Raw genomic sequence first — 13,773 nt, forward strand, 5'->3', positions numbered from 1 at the left:
GGAATAAAGGCTTATTTTATTTCGCTGTCTGAACTTTTTAGTTCAAAAAATGTCTTTAGGATATTAAAATAGGTAGTTTCAGATCCCCCAAAATAACCGGGACCAGCTATATGAAGACTTTCACAACCAGTAAAACCGTCCAAAAGTGGGTGGCAACGGATCCTTCCCTTCTAGTCATCTTTGGTGATGATTTTTTCTCCTGGCAAAGGGGACAGAAACAGAGCAAAATTGCAGGCCTCTGTGAGCCACAGGCTTCAGCCTTGTCGTCAGAGCCCATCCACCTAACAAGGACGTGACCCTGTGGATGGAGATGCAGAACCGTGGCCCTTAAACATGCGTCTGACTAAGGAGACTCACCTCGGGCCTCGAAAAAACACAGATTTCTGACTTCTCCAAGACTCTGGGTTTGCATGAGGAGGTAAGCCTATTTTTTTTTTCTTTATTGATTTTTTAGAGAGAGAGAAAAGAAGAGGGAGAGAGAGATGGAAACATAGATGAGAGAGAACATCGAGTGGCTGCCTCCTGCATGCCCCCACTGGGGATAGGGCCCACAACTTGGGCACGTGCCCTGACCAGGAATCAAACAAGCCACCTCTTGGTCAACGCTCAACCACTGAGTCACACCAGATGGGCAGGAAAGCCTATTTTTATGGTGTTCTGTGGTAACCCCAGACAGCTGGGTTGGGACCATTCCTGAGAAGGCATTGGGGTTAAACCCTGCTGGGTAAACTCATCTTTCAATCAAAAAGGAGAGGGAGCAGTCCCCTGGGGTACTCCTGGACCAGTTGCTTGTGTCTTAGGTCATGGAGTCCCTTGAGATTTCATGACCACTGTGGACTTTCTCTCATTTCAGCACATAATCTCAGGGCACACAAACTTGGGTGCAACCCACAGCCCTCAGCTTAAGGACAACCTAATCCTGGTGAATGACTCTTTGGGAATGAGCAGAGCAAGAGAGTGTGTGTGGAAGGTAATGGAAGCCACAAATCCTGGCAGGCTGGGGGCACTTGTGGAGGAAACAGGGAGGAGAAAGGCCTATGGAGCCTTCAGTAGATCCCGAGGGGCCCCGGCCCTGGGTGACTCCTGCCCGCCAGGCAAGGCTCTGATCAGTTCTGCAGGAGAGTGAGCTAAGGGGCAGGGCAGCTCCTTGGAGTAAATGGAAAACAAGGACCCAGGACGGGCAGAGAACTGGAACAAAAAATAAAGATGCCTTTCAAAGAGGCAGGAAGTTGTTTGTAAGTAATAATATGCAGGTGTGAGCACAACCTGCTCATTAGGCCGAACACCTGCCCCAGTTAATGCCAAATGATCTCAAAGTCATGACAAGGCCCAGTCTGGCTGCTGAGGACAAGAGGCTGAGTGAACACATAGTTCACAGTCTATTCTTTCTGCTCCTCCTGCTCATGCTGAGGTCTGAACAGCATCCAGGCGATGCACACGATTTAGAGTTAAGGGTCATGTGCCGTTAACATGGTGGCATAGGTTTCGTGCATTTCTGAGGGCTGGTCAGCAGATGAGACTCTCTCAATGGATGCTTCGTAGTCCCCTCATCACAACACGGCTCATTTGCAAGACACATACAATTACAAGTCAAACCCTAAATATTACAAGTCATAATAAATGCTCATTTAATTAACTTTAAACCTGCATATAAATTTGTCTCCATTTGAATACAGGATGTCTAGAAAAAAATTACATGACACGTAAATGATGGGTAGAACAGTCTAAGTGATTAAATAAACTATCTTCTGTACTTTAAAAAATCCAATACATTACTTTTTATAACTGCAAAAAATTTTTAAAGTATAAGCAGGACAATATTAAACAGAAATAAGCAATGAACTTTAGAAGAAACACAATTTACATAAAAAATGAGAACACAGAGACAAACAGCTCCATGAACTGAACTACAACCCTCACAAATGGAAGAGCGGAGGACAGAAACACTGTTGAAACAGAGGCTCAGTGAAACAGCGCCCTGGAGACAGACTGCAGGCGGATGACGCCGGGGAGGCACCTTACAAGTGGAGCAGGATTTATCAAGAGGCTCTAGACAAAGAGGCGTGGTTCTGCCTCAAATGAAAACTGCAGTTCAGACACTACCAGTCCTCGCTGCAGGAAGCCTGACCCTGGCACATCTGGGTGTTACTTCCTATGGCCAAATACTCCCACAGGAGAGCAAAGAGGAAACAGAAGCTCTGTCTGCAGCCTGGTCTTGGCTGCCTGGCCCATACCTGCTTCCAGCTCTTACCGGAAAAGGCGGGAGGCCCTGAGCCGCAGGGACAAGAAGCTGTATTATCAGCCTTAAGACTGTAAGCAGGGCCGAGCGTCTGGTTACGCTCTGTCTCCGCAGACAGAACTCTTTCGAAGTGTGCTACTTCATGCCAATGTCCTACCATCCACTCAGAGCTCCACCCTGGAGGTGGTGACAACAGAGGAACCTAACTCAGCCCCAGAGGCACAGGAGTGGGTAACCGCCACCAGACTGAGTCACCAGCATGTGCCAAGGCAACATGCCTCTGCTGGGTGAGCACACCCAGCCAACGGCAGCCTGCCTCCGACAAGTCCACTGGGCCTGCTCACAGCTCTCCTCCGGCTGTGCCCTGCACCACTCGCCTGTCCGTGACTCTCCCAGCTCCTAGGACAATTGACAGCCTCATCAGAAAGGCATATGCATTCTGGCCTCCTTCAGGGTCTCGGATTGGTTTACCAACCAGAAGAATCCAGGAGCCCAGCCCTTACTGCTGTGGCAGTGTGACCCCAGAGGGCCCTGAGAGCCCGCCTGCCTTAGCCAGACATGCAGAGACGCAGGCTCCGTGGGCATGAAGCCTATGGGCGCCTCCGCCCTCACCGCCCACTGCTCCCTGCACTGTGACGCCCACTCTGACCGACAGCCCTCCCTGCAGTCTGCATGGGGAAAGAGGACTTGGAGTCAGACACAGACAGACAGACGAGCATGACGTGGAGGCAGTGCAATGGGAAGCATGGATGCATACGCACGTGTGGTCAGGTGAGGATGGCATGCAGCAGAGGACATGGTGGCGGGGCGTGATGAGGAGGGGGCAGCACAGAAGGGGTCCTCCGGTCTGATCCAGTAGGCGTGGCTGTTCCGGTTACCTTTCCTGCTGGTGCCGCTGCCCGAGCAGGGGGAGCCGTCCTCACCGCCCTCGCCAAGCAGGCGCTCCTGCAGCAGCTTGTCCACCCGCTGGATGATGCACTCCAGGCTCTTGTCCACGTTCAGCCACACTTTCTCCTTCCAAAGCAGAAGAGTCACCTCAGTCAGCTCTCCGATTGGAAAAGCAGAACAGAACACACACCAAATCATCTCCCACTGATCCCCACCTCAACCACCATGCTCATTAAAACCCAAGATTTAGAAATATCAATAGCATTCATAATTCCCCAAGTACAATTAAAGTTGTACTTGCTTTTCAAAGAATTAATCAATGTCCTGGGGTCACTATTTTAAAATTTGGGAGATGTTTGCTAGTCACTGTCATGGAGGCCAGTCAGGACTTCCCAGCACCACTGAGGGCTAACAGGAGGGCCCTGGGCCCAGTGAGCCAGAGGCTCCACTGCAGACCTCCTACCACACCAGGGGGGACTGAGGTCTCTTCTGGATGGAAGGGAATGGAAACAGCTGGTCACTTCCGATGGGGTAAGGTGGGGAGGGGTAAGGTGGGGAGGGCTGAGGGGCACAGGATGCCGTCAGGGCGGGAGGAGCGCTTGTCTAGTAATTCAGTAACTCACAGCTCTGCTTCGAAGCAGTCCCGACAAATGACGGAACAAGTTCTACGCTGCATCCCGTCCCTCAGGAGACAGGCCTGCTCTGGGGACAGCACTGTGAGGGAGCCACAAAGCAACTCAGGGTCAGGGCAAGCAGGAGAGCCGGCAGGGCCGAGGGCTCGGGGAATCGCCCCTTCACAGCCAGGTCTGAGAATGGCAGGCCCACGGCAGCCCTGCTCCTCAGATGGACAGAGCTGGTAAGATACCATCTCCCTCCCTAAATCAGGTGGCCCGCAGCCATCTGGGAGACTTGAGCTTATCTGCACGGGTGGCTCTGCGGGGAGAGGCTGGCGGGAAGGTCTGCATTTTTGGCCTGACCGCAGCAGCATGGCAAGGGCGCTGCGCACACTCACCCACTCCTCCTCGTGCCAATCTGCCTGCAGAGAAGACCGGCTGTTCCTGCCCGTCCACCTGGCCATGAGGGTGTCCTGGTCATTCCTGAGCATCACCTGCTCCTCCTCGGCCGAGGTGGGGGAGGCCTTGGAGGCGATGTAGTCAGGCCGTGCTGCGTCCAGCCCGTGGATGGAGCTGGCCAGCAGCTTGCAGTCGCAGACGGTGACCAGCTGCCGGGTCTGCGGGCACACCCCCAGACCGCTGAGCCCAGGCAGGGGCTGTCGAGCCCTCCTCCCCGGAAGCTCGGGAGCAGCCTGCGCCCAGCACTCCTCCTCCTCCCTCCACAGTGCCAACCTCAAGGGCTACCCCACAGGATGCCAGGCCTACAGACGGCCCGTGACCGCCCGGCAGAACTTTAGCCAGAATTTCCCACCAAGAGGACAAGGGGAGGCTGAGAAACCTCTGACAGCCCTTGACCCCTGCTGCCTCTGAGCATGACATGGCTGAGGAAGGACCTGAAGAGCCCACTGTCCCAGCCTTCAGGGGTGCTGGGGCTGTCCCTGCCAATTCCAGGGGTCAGCCTTACTCTGGTTCAGTCACTGAAGCCTTATCTTTTTGCACCTAACCCCTGGAGCCCTGGGCTCCTGGCACAGCGACCCTGCTTTGGGGAGTTCTGTGCGCAGCAGGCCCTGCGGCTCATCCCCTTACTTCCGGCATCTTCTTCTGCACATGGATCCAATCGCCAGCTCTCAATCTTTTCGTGGCTGAACATGTGGGAAGGCCTAACGTGTTCTGTTCAAGGATAGCACCTCACCCCAGCACAGTGGTTGTGACTAGGGAAGTGTGATCAGAATCTGTGTGTGTGTGCAAGTGATAGACAGATGAGCAATTTGAAAAAGCATCACCCATCGAAAGGACCTGATGTACCCACATCCCAGTATGGATGACTATTTATATATTTTAAACCAGGATCAAATTACTGTTAATTAAAGGCAGGTTTACTGATTATATACAAGCCAATAAGATTGTATTCTCCTGATGCTGTATCTGTATAATAACTCACTTTCCTTTTTTTTTTTTTTTTTTTTTAATTCCAAGTACCACAGAACTGTGGCAGAAATGTGCTGAGTAGGTGGTTACGGAGAAAGGTGTGGGCTGACCCAGCCGTCACAGTGAACCCCCGGACTTGCTGGGAGATGCCTCTGCCTGAAGCCGCAGCTGTGTCACGGCCCTGGGCCCGCCCCATCCAGGTCTGTGACTATGGGCAAATAACCAGACCCCCTGGACCTTGCAGGAACTGGATCCAAAGCTAGATCTTCAATATCATCCCAATGTCACGCTCTGTGGGAACAGCTTTGGGCGCACTATACCGCAAACGCAAGGGAGCCCACCCACACGCAGCAGGGCAGCCCCTCCTACCTTGTCTGCTAGGATGGCGAGTGTTCTTTCGAGGCCAGTGGCCGACCTGTCCTTGGCTGCCCTCGAGAGCCGCTCAGCATAGTAACTCACTTGGGTTTTCAGGGTGTTGATCTGGGCAATGATTTCCTTGGCTCTGACGATGTCCTGTGGTATGTAGACTATGGACTGGCAGCTGGATGATGTACTAAAAAGATAAGAACAGATCCTAAGGAGTTCCCTCGAATCCATGAGACTAGCAGCACCCGCGCCACCCCAGTCCACGGCCAACAAAAAATAAAGCATTGTTATTCAGGGACATTTTCCTGGGCCAGGTAGCTGCTGATGCACCAAAGTAATCTCTGTATGGTAGAAGCTTGGAATGTTAGCATACAATTAAGTCTTCTATCTGTATTTGTCTATATCTGTATTTGTACCATGTGTATGTACCTTGTACCCAGATATTAAACCCAGAAATTACCCAAATGCTAGCCTTTCACCTTAGAATCTCAACTGTCACATTCTAAGCAGACTGAAGTGGAGACATGGGGTCTGCTGGTGCCAGCAGGGGTCAGTTTATCACAGTGAAGGGAGACTTCCACGGGTGCCAACTTGGCCAAAAGGATCCTTGGTGTTTTCCATTTGGCCAGTTGGGACCTCAAACCTCCTGTGCACACACCCACACTCTCCTCCCTCATGTGTCTGACCCCAGCAAATCCTCCCCCTGCCCAGAACTTCCCTACTTTGAAAAATAACATTCCGTCAGATGAGGAGGTAGAAAACCCGCCAGACCTCGCTGGACCTGGACGCCTCAAACCAGGCTCTTGTCAAACCTGGGAGCTTTGGAACCTGTTTCTTCCTCCTTCCCGCCCCCTCGCCACCAAGCAATGTGTGTATCTTGGAATCTGAGGTCAAAGCTACAGCCCAGCCATTGCCCAGAACAAATAAACGCCCGCCCCTGGAGAACCAGCTCAACGTCCGCAGCTGCATGGGGCCTGGCTGGCATGGATGGCCCTTCTAGATGGAGATGGTACACTGCATGGCTCTCAGCTAGGATACAAAACCAACCCAGTATTATCAATTGATTTTTCAGACCATGTGCGGAAGCTGAGGAAAGCAGGAAGGGGCAGGACAGGCACCAGTGCAGAGGTCTCTCCCACAACCTGAAGTCATGGCCTCTGGCTGGAGTGGGTGTCCCATGTTCCGTGGAATGAGAGGCCCTAGCTGTTCCCGCAGAGCTGCCCTTTGAACTTGGAGGAAGAGAGAGAAGGTGGAGAGCTACACCCTCCATCACTGTCTCTGGAGATGGGGGTGATCTGGGCAGGGCTGAGAACTTTCCCCAATAGGCTCTTTCCAGGGACCCAAAGGTGAGTCACCAAGAAACTGCCCGTCTCTGGATGAAATATGGCTTAAACATGCAAAAAGCAGAACCCAAAGCACCCCAAAAAGAAACCACACTGCAAGCCACACACAACAAAGTGACGGGTCTGCCAGAAGCCCATGCAGGAGACTGCGCTCAGCCTGGTGGTCTGACCAGACCACCCACAGCGTGATGTCACACGACCACTTCCAATCTGCAATCACTCTTCCAAATGAATAGCTGCCGTTTTAGACAATTCAGTCTTAAAAATACAATCTTGAAATAGAGTGGAAAAAAGCAGGTCCTGATGTTGATGTGTATGTGTGTGTACAAGGCTGTGTGCACGTGGACAAGCATCTGCCCCGCCCGCCCTGGGAACAGCATCACGCCCACTCACCCCATCCTCACAGGCCATGTCCAATCATGGAAGTCTGGGCTTCTGCACAGGAAGGATATGAGGAGATGGCAAAGAGCTGCTGTTTGGGGTGACCATGAGCATGCAAACATGGGTGCCCAACTGCCTACTCCTAAAACAGGGAGCCGAAGAGGCCGCGGGACTCCTGCTGCCAGACTTCCCGGCAGAGCCTGACATCTCAGACAGGGCCCAGCCACAGCGCCAGCCTCACCAGCTCCAGGAGGGCAGCACTTCCAAAGGGCTGGTGAGGCCTCGGAGCCTGTCCCCCAGGGAGGCGTCCCTGCAAAGCCCCGTTCTGGCGCAGCAAGCAGTCTCGGCACAACTGGGGGCCTGAGGCAGCAGGAGGGCCCCCAGGCAGCAGACACGATGGTGTTGGCTGCCATCTAACTCTTTAGTGGAAAAAGTCACTGCGTTATTGTAATTCTTGGTAAAACTGACATGGGTAACACTTAAAAATATGCAGAAACTATTTAGGATCATGAAAATGTAGGCTGCTCATTCCCCCAAGAGTTGATAGTGAACAGAGACTGAAAAGCCCCAAGATTCTTATGGAAGAGCTGGAAAGAGGTCCCCAGCCGCCACAGTGGGTGGACCTGCCAGCCTGGCCTCTCACCCTCTGGGAAAATTAGCGCCAGTCTGCTCTCAGTGAGGCTGCTGGATTCTGAGGACGGAGCAGGGGGCCGGAGCCTGGCTATTCATTACCAGAGAACATTGCAGTTGGAAGAACTGTTTCCGAGGCTTTAACTCGGAGCCCACGGTAGCGCCCAGGGTGAAGCACCTCTCGGGGGAGGGGACAACACAGGCTTTCTCGGCATGAAAGCAAGACCCAGACAGACTCTCCACAGACAGAAACTCACCAACACTCCTCAAAACTGCTAAAGAAAAGAACCAAAATAAAATATTAGCATTTGTTAACAAACACCAAATGCAAAACAAAAAATTAAAAAGCCAAGTTATCTTTTGTCAAAACACTTGAGTTTATTAGCTGAAGGACAAGGAACTCCTGAGCCCTTGTGCTCATTCATGACCTCTATACTCCGCCCAGCGAGACTGCTGGGGAAGGTGCACCTGCACTTATAGGGAAGCTCCAATGAGGAAAACCATTTCTACCAGTGGTTTTAGGACATTAAATAAAACTTCATATTATATATTTGAAAAATACCTCAAAGGTATTTTCAGGACAAGAAGTTCTGAAGTTGACACACAGGTAATCAGGCATCAGCATGCCGACCTTCCTGGGACAAGGAAAGCCGGAGGCATCACTCTCGACTGGTTTTTTCCTCCAGGGCCTTGTGCCACCCTCAAATCACACGCTCACCCCACACAGCCACATGCAATGGGGTGACGGACACAGGATCTCTGCTTGCTGTGCAGAGCTGTGGTGGGGACAGGAAGCCTCAGGACTGTCGCAATGTCTAGCGAGACCTCCTAAGGGCCTGCTCATCTGGCTGTCTAAGCAGGAAGGAGCCCTTGGTGGAGATGAATCAAGGTGCAGCAGACGGTCGGGGGCCTCCCAGAGAATGTTCCCCAACCTAAGGCTGAAACTCCCCTTCCTAAGCAGGCTCTCTCTTGCTCCTCCTCCTCTTTTCCCCAGGAATCCCTTGGCCCAGGGCAACCTGTGCACACATCTGAATGGTGACTTCTCAGTACACTCTCTTCCACCCACCTGTCCCCCTCCAGCCTCAGCCCCATGGTCAGCGACACTCCTAGCTGCATCCCTGACCCCTCAGCCCACTGACCAACCACTGCACCTGACCTTTCAGTCATCCCTGGCCCCGTCCACGGTCAGTTTTCTCCATCCATGTCCTTTTCTCCATCCAGGGCAAAGGCCCCCTGGCTCTGGCACCTACCACTCTGCACCTGACCACCTTACAGGATCCCCTAGGCCTCTGCTTCACCTTCCCTCAGATCATTCCAGTCCCAGCGGTAAGTGTGACCTTCCAACTCCATATTCTGCAGAGGCGGTTCCACCAAACCTCCAGCTTGCTCTTTCCCACCTCAAAAAGCTGTCTGCAACCTCAACTTCTTCTCACGTTCCTGGACTCAGCCTGGTCCTGCCTCTTTCCACCTTCTCCAGAACATGCTCCATCCCTGTCCTCTGTCTACCTCATTCGCTTCCACCTTTCCTTGCAGCCTGAACACACGCTCATGCCGTAATACGCTCCCTGAACCCGAGACCGTCACCCTCTATTTCATGGTCCAACAATCCCACAGCACCATCTACACTCACCACCTCCACTTCTCACAACTCACATCCCTTGATCTACTTAAATCTTGACAGGTGACAATCCGGAAGATCACCTCCCTTGTGTCCAACGCCCTAGCTTGGATGCTAGGCCTCTCCCGGTCACCCCTGCTCCATGCTCCACAGCACCCTGTGTGTGGCTGTTCCCAAGCATGGCACTGCTCACTCTAGGCCCAGGGCTCCTCAGGCCAGGATCGGGTCTGTCAGCCCTGCACCTGGTCACCACTGCACAGCCCCACACCGAGGCCGGCTGTCCCCTCGCTCCTCTCCCCAAAGCGCTGAAGCACCAGGCCCCATACCTCCAGCCACACCTCACTGTGCTGCTCAGCACTGCCCTTCCCCACCGGCTGCCCGCAGCTTCCTGCTCAGCATGGCAGCTCATGCAGCTCCTCAAGTCTTTTAAAACTGGGAATGATTCTCCATGGCAGTCCTTCAGGAAAGAAAATAGTCTCTCCCAGGCTGCACACTTAGGAATGTTCAACCGACTGCCAGGGACTCTCAAGGACGGCAGAGACAGCAGTCCACCCAGGGCAGCTGCCGAAAGCACCACTTGCAAGGTGAACCGACTGGCAGGGATGGGACCTAGTGATCAGTGGCCTCCTCCCCCACCAGCTCAGTCAAAGCACAGCCTCTCTCACCATGCGAAAGCAGGTTGAATGGCTGGATGCTTTTGTGGTCATATTCTGATTTTTTTAACCTGGGAAGCTTCACACAGCTGTACAAGGACCACAAACACCTCCAAGAACTTACTGTTTCTTGGTCTCTTCAAATTTGTGCAGCTTTTTGCGAAGTCCTCCTGACTTGAAACCTTGGCAGTGTGCTGCTGGTGCCCCGATGGTGACGATGTCGTAGCTCTGATCTAAATGACAGAAAGCTCTCCTCTGTTACTCTGGGCTTGGGCCTGTGGACGAGCCAGCTACAGGGATATGCACATACCTCGGGGCCTGACCCTCCACCCAGGCCCAAGCAGCCTGCAGTTCCCTTCGTCCCACACCCTGGGCTGTCCAAGGGCCTCTATGCACCCAGGATGGAGCCACGCAGGCTGGAAGCGACACTCAGCCTGCAGGCCTCCTTCGGAAGGATGACTGAGGGCAGCTTTCTGCCACAAGAGCACAAAGGAAGCTGGACAGAGGAGAAGCGGAGGAAGGGGTTCGTGTTCTTCAATGAAGACCTTACAAAGGTCCTGCGATGTGTCTGTGACTGAGCTACCCCGCAGGACCACAGGAAGACTGGGCAGATGTGGGGCAGCACAGGGACCAAGGACACAAAGAACAGGCGTGAAATGGGGTTCAGCAAGAGGGGCAGAAAACACTTACCTGACCCTCCATCATCTTGAACTCTCATCCTCTGTATGTGCAAGTTTGTGGGAACAAATTCCAACTTTTTATCTGCTTTCAAACTGCTTGCTTTAAATGAGGGACCTACGAACGGACATTAACAAAAGAAGGGCATCAATGTGTATCCCGCATTCATGAATGGCAGGTAGAAAAAGGTCATTCTGGGGATGTGCTGGTCTTGGCCCAGGCAATTCTGAGTTGCCTATGAGCACACGCATTTCCAGACAGTGGCGGAGGAACACGGGAGGGAGGGCAGCCCATGGCCAGGAGGCCAGTCTGGGTGCTCGGGCGGGGAACAGAGCCGGGGCAGGCCGCTTCGGAAGGCGACAATGCCTGCCTACCTGCCTCAGCTCTCACGGGGAGGCCTGACACAGGAGGAGACTGTCAGCAGCACGATAAAAAGCTAAGGGCCCATGCCAGGAACTGCCGGTTCCAGCCAAGAGACCGCCATCATCCGAGATCTAAGAAACTGGTCTGACCAGAGCAACACAGGTCAGTTCTGGAAAGTGATGGGAATGTCTGCTCATCTCCCAGCTCTACCAGGATGCACAGACGCTGGGCAGCATTGACTCTGGCCCTCTGCAAACCTAAACACGTCCCCTCGTGTTCACTGGGTGGTTCAGGAAGTGGGTGGTGTTTGGTAACAAATATCCACAATCTTATTTCTATTGTCAGAACCTGCAACTAATTAGGAACTCCATGACTAGACGAGGAAGGGACTGCAAAACAGCACCGACAATTAGAAAAGGAGAAGAAATGATACTGCATCCAGAGAAGAAAGGTAGGTTATTTTGCCGGTGTACAAATCAGACGCACCACGGTCTGTTCTGCATTTGTCACACAGAGCTGTTCACCACACACTCACGGGAGCCTGCCAGAACCACAGAGCCTGCTATCAACAACTCTCTGGGGGTTCAGACACAGCGACACCTGAGAAGCTCTGCTCTGGAAAACTCAAGGCTGTGTGGGTGTCAGACTTTCCCAGGTGACAGGCATGCAGCATGGGCAGGTCCCTAAGTCCCTTCAGGCACATGCTGCCATTTCTCTCAGAAACACACTTGGATCTGTTCTTCAGACTCAAAGCAAACCCAGGGCACCATCATCTTATCATTCCTGTATCCAGCATCTTCCCAGCCGAGTCCGTGGATGTGTGCACACGTTCTGTGTCCTAAGTACATTAAGGCTTATGATCTCCTTTCAACCCTGAAATTTCATGATGAAGAGGGGAAGGAGGGGAAGAATCTAAAGATAGAGGACAAGGTAATGAAAAGCCAAAAAGAAAATCATTCAATTTGAAACAAAAAGGGAGTAAGTTAAGAATAGTGTTCTAAACCTTCCCTGAGAGAGTTCTGAAAAGCAAGTGGCATCTTTCAAGACAAGGTGAGTTTTCTGCAGTTCATGCTCCCTTTGGAGCCTTAAAATAGAAGGCTCCACTCATTCATATGTTCACTAAAGCACCACTGACCATTTAAACTGGAAATCTAGAAAATGGCTGTGTCTGAAGGCAAACAGTCTACATCCTTTTGGGCATTCAGTGATGTTAGACCGAGATGAATAAGCAACATGAACCGACAGCCTGTAACTTGGTCTCTCCTAAATCTCAGCCCACAGTGGTTGTTTTGGCAGATGACACCTTGGAAGGAATTTTCAGTTAAATTCACAGATTTGTCTTCTTAATTAAGATCTGAAAAATCTAAATTTTAAAGAATTCACACCTACATGAGAATCTAATTTTGAAAATCCATTAGAGTGTCTGTCAGTGAGAATAGCTGAGTGCCCTTGGGGTCCAGATTCGCAGGTGGGAAAATGGAGAGCGTTCGTGTTGTGATGAAGACGACACCTGGCACCCACCTTTGTACTGATGCAGATCGGTCAGGTTCTCCTGGTACGTGAGGATGATGGTCTGGTACTGGGTGACAATCTGGCGCCGGAGGCTCTCCCAGCAAGGAGACAGCTCTCCCAACTCCTCCAGTTCACACACTCTGAAAGCGAGACACACAGGTCAGGCTGTGAGCGGCTCCTTCCCTGGAGGGGCCCAGGAGTCAACCGCCTGGAGGACATAGTGCACATGGCAGCATCGCAACACAGGGAAGGCCAGGCAACCTGGTGAGTCTAAGGCTGAGCAGCAGGTACAAGGCAGGCCCTCCAGAAAGAAGGGCTGCACGAGAGGCAGACCCCAACCAGGGGCAAGTGCACAGAGAAGCTTTTCACAGAACGTAGCCAAATGGTCAAGGCAAACGGAATGAAGGAGAGAGGGCTCTGCCACGGCCCCACACGCTGGCTCGTACCAGAAACGGCACAGGTGAAGGTGTGAGCTGCAGCCCACTGGGTCTGGGAAGAGCACGAGGGGCAGGAGACCTCTAGTAACTGCTGTGATTTATTCCACAAAACAAAAGCTGGGTAAGAACTGAAATATGAACTTCTTAGCTTGGCAGTAAATTATAGCTACATAATCAGAATAACAAAACACAAGATGGATTAAAAAAAAAAAAAAGATAACCATTTTAGGAAACCGGGGAGCGGGAAAGTATAAAAGACCTAAAATCCCCATTTTATAGGAAATCAGTACCTAATCCCTGAAATTGATTGAAAGTACTCTACACGAAAAAACAAACAAAAGTACTCTACACGTGTATTCAGAAATACAGCGTTCAACATAAAACGGATAAAAGTGGTTGTTTCTGGGATTAGAAAGTTGAAGCCCCAAGACTTATATTGTTAACAGCCTTTGGTATTATTTGGCTCTTATATTACACACATTTTTCTTTGAAGTTTTTTTTTTTTTTAAAAAAAGCTAATTTTATAAAAGTTTTTAGGAATCTAACTTGTCTGATGTTGAAAAAAAAAGTCGTATCATTTTATTATTAAATTAGTAAAATTAAAGTAGCCCTGACCAGGTGGC

The 13,773-nt window shown here is 51.7% G+C and overlaps 1 protein-coding gene across 15 annotated transcripts in view; it reads right to left on the reverse strand.

Moving 5' to 3' along the window:
* Nucleotides 1-13,773, reverse strand: part of INPP4A (inositol polyphosphate-4-phosphatase type I A) — a 127,283-nt gene that overhangs the window by 30,994 nt on the left and 82,516 nt on the right. For 4 of the 15 annotated variants that reach the window (XM_036263120.1, XM_036263117.1, XM_036263116.1 and 1 more), the window contains 7 exons: nt 12,723-12,853; nt 10,851-10,955; nt 10,285-10,393; nt 8,147-8,164; nt 5,539-5,722; nt 4,140-4,358; nt 3,001-3,253 (listed from right to left, as the gene is read on the reverse strand). In XM_036263120.1, coding sequence (XP_036119013.1) covers nt 3,001-3,253; nt 4,140-4,358; nt 5,539-5,722; nt 8,147-8,164; nt 10,285-10,393; nt 10,851-10,955; nt 12,723-12,853 — 1,019 coding nt within the window. The remainder of the gene's footprint in view (nt 1-3,000; nt 3,254-4,139; nt 4,359-5,538; nt 5,723-8,146; nt 8,165-10,284; nt 10,394-10,850; nt 10,956-12,722; nt 12,854-13,773) is intronic. The other 11 variants (XM_036263126.1, XM_036263125.1, XM_036263123.1 and 8 more) reach the window with 5 other exon arrangements.

The sequence above is a fragment of the Molossus molossus genome, unplaced genomic scaffold (assembly GCF_014108415.1).
Source record: "Molossus molossus isolate mMolMol1 unplaced genomic scaffold, mMolMol1.p scaffold_m16_p_15, whole genome shotgun sequence".
In the NCBI taxonomy this organism is placed as follows: domain Eukaryota; kingdom Metazoa; phylum Chordata; class Mammalia; order Chiroptera; family Molossidae; genus Molossus; species Molossus molossus.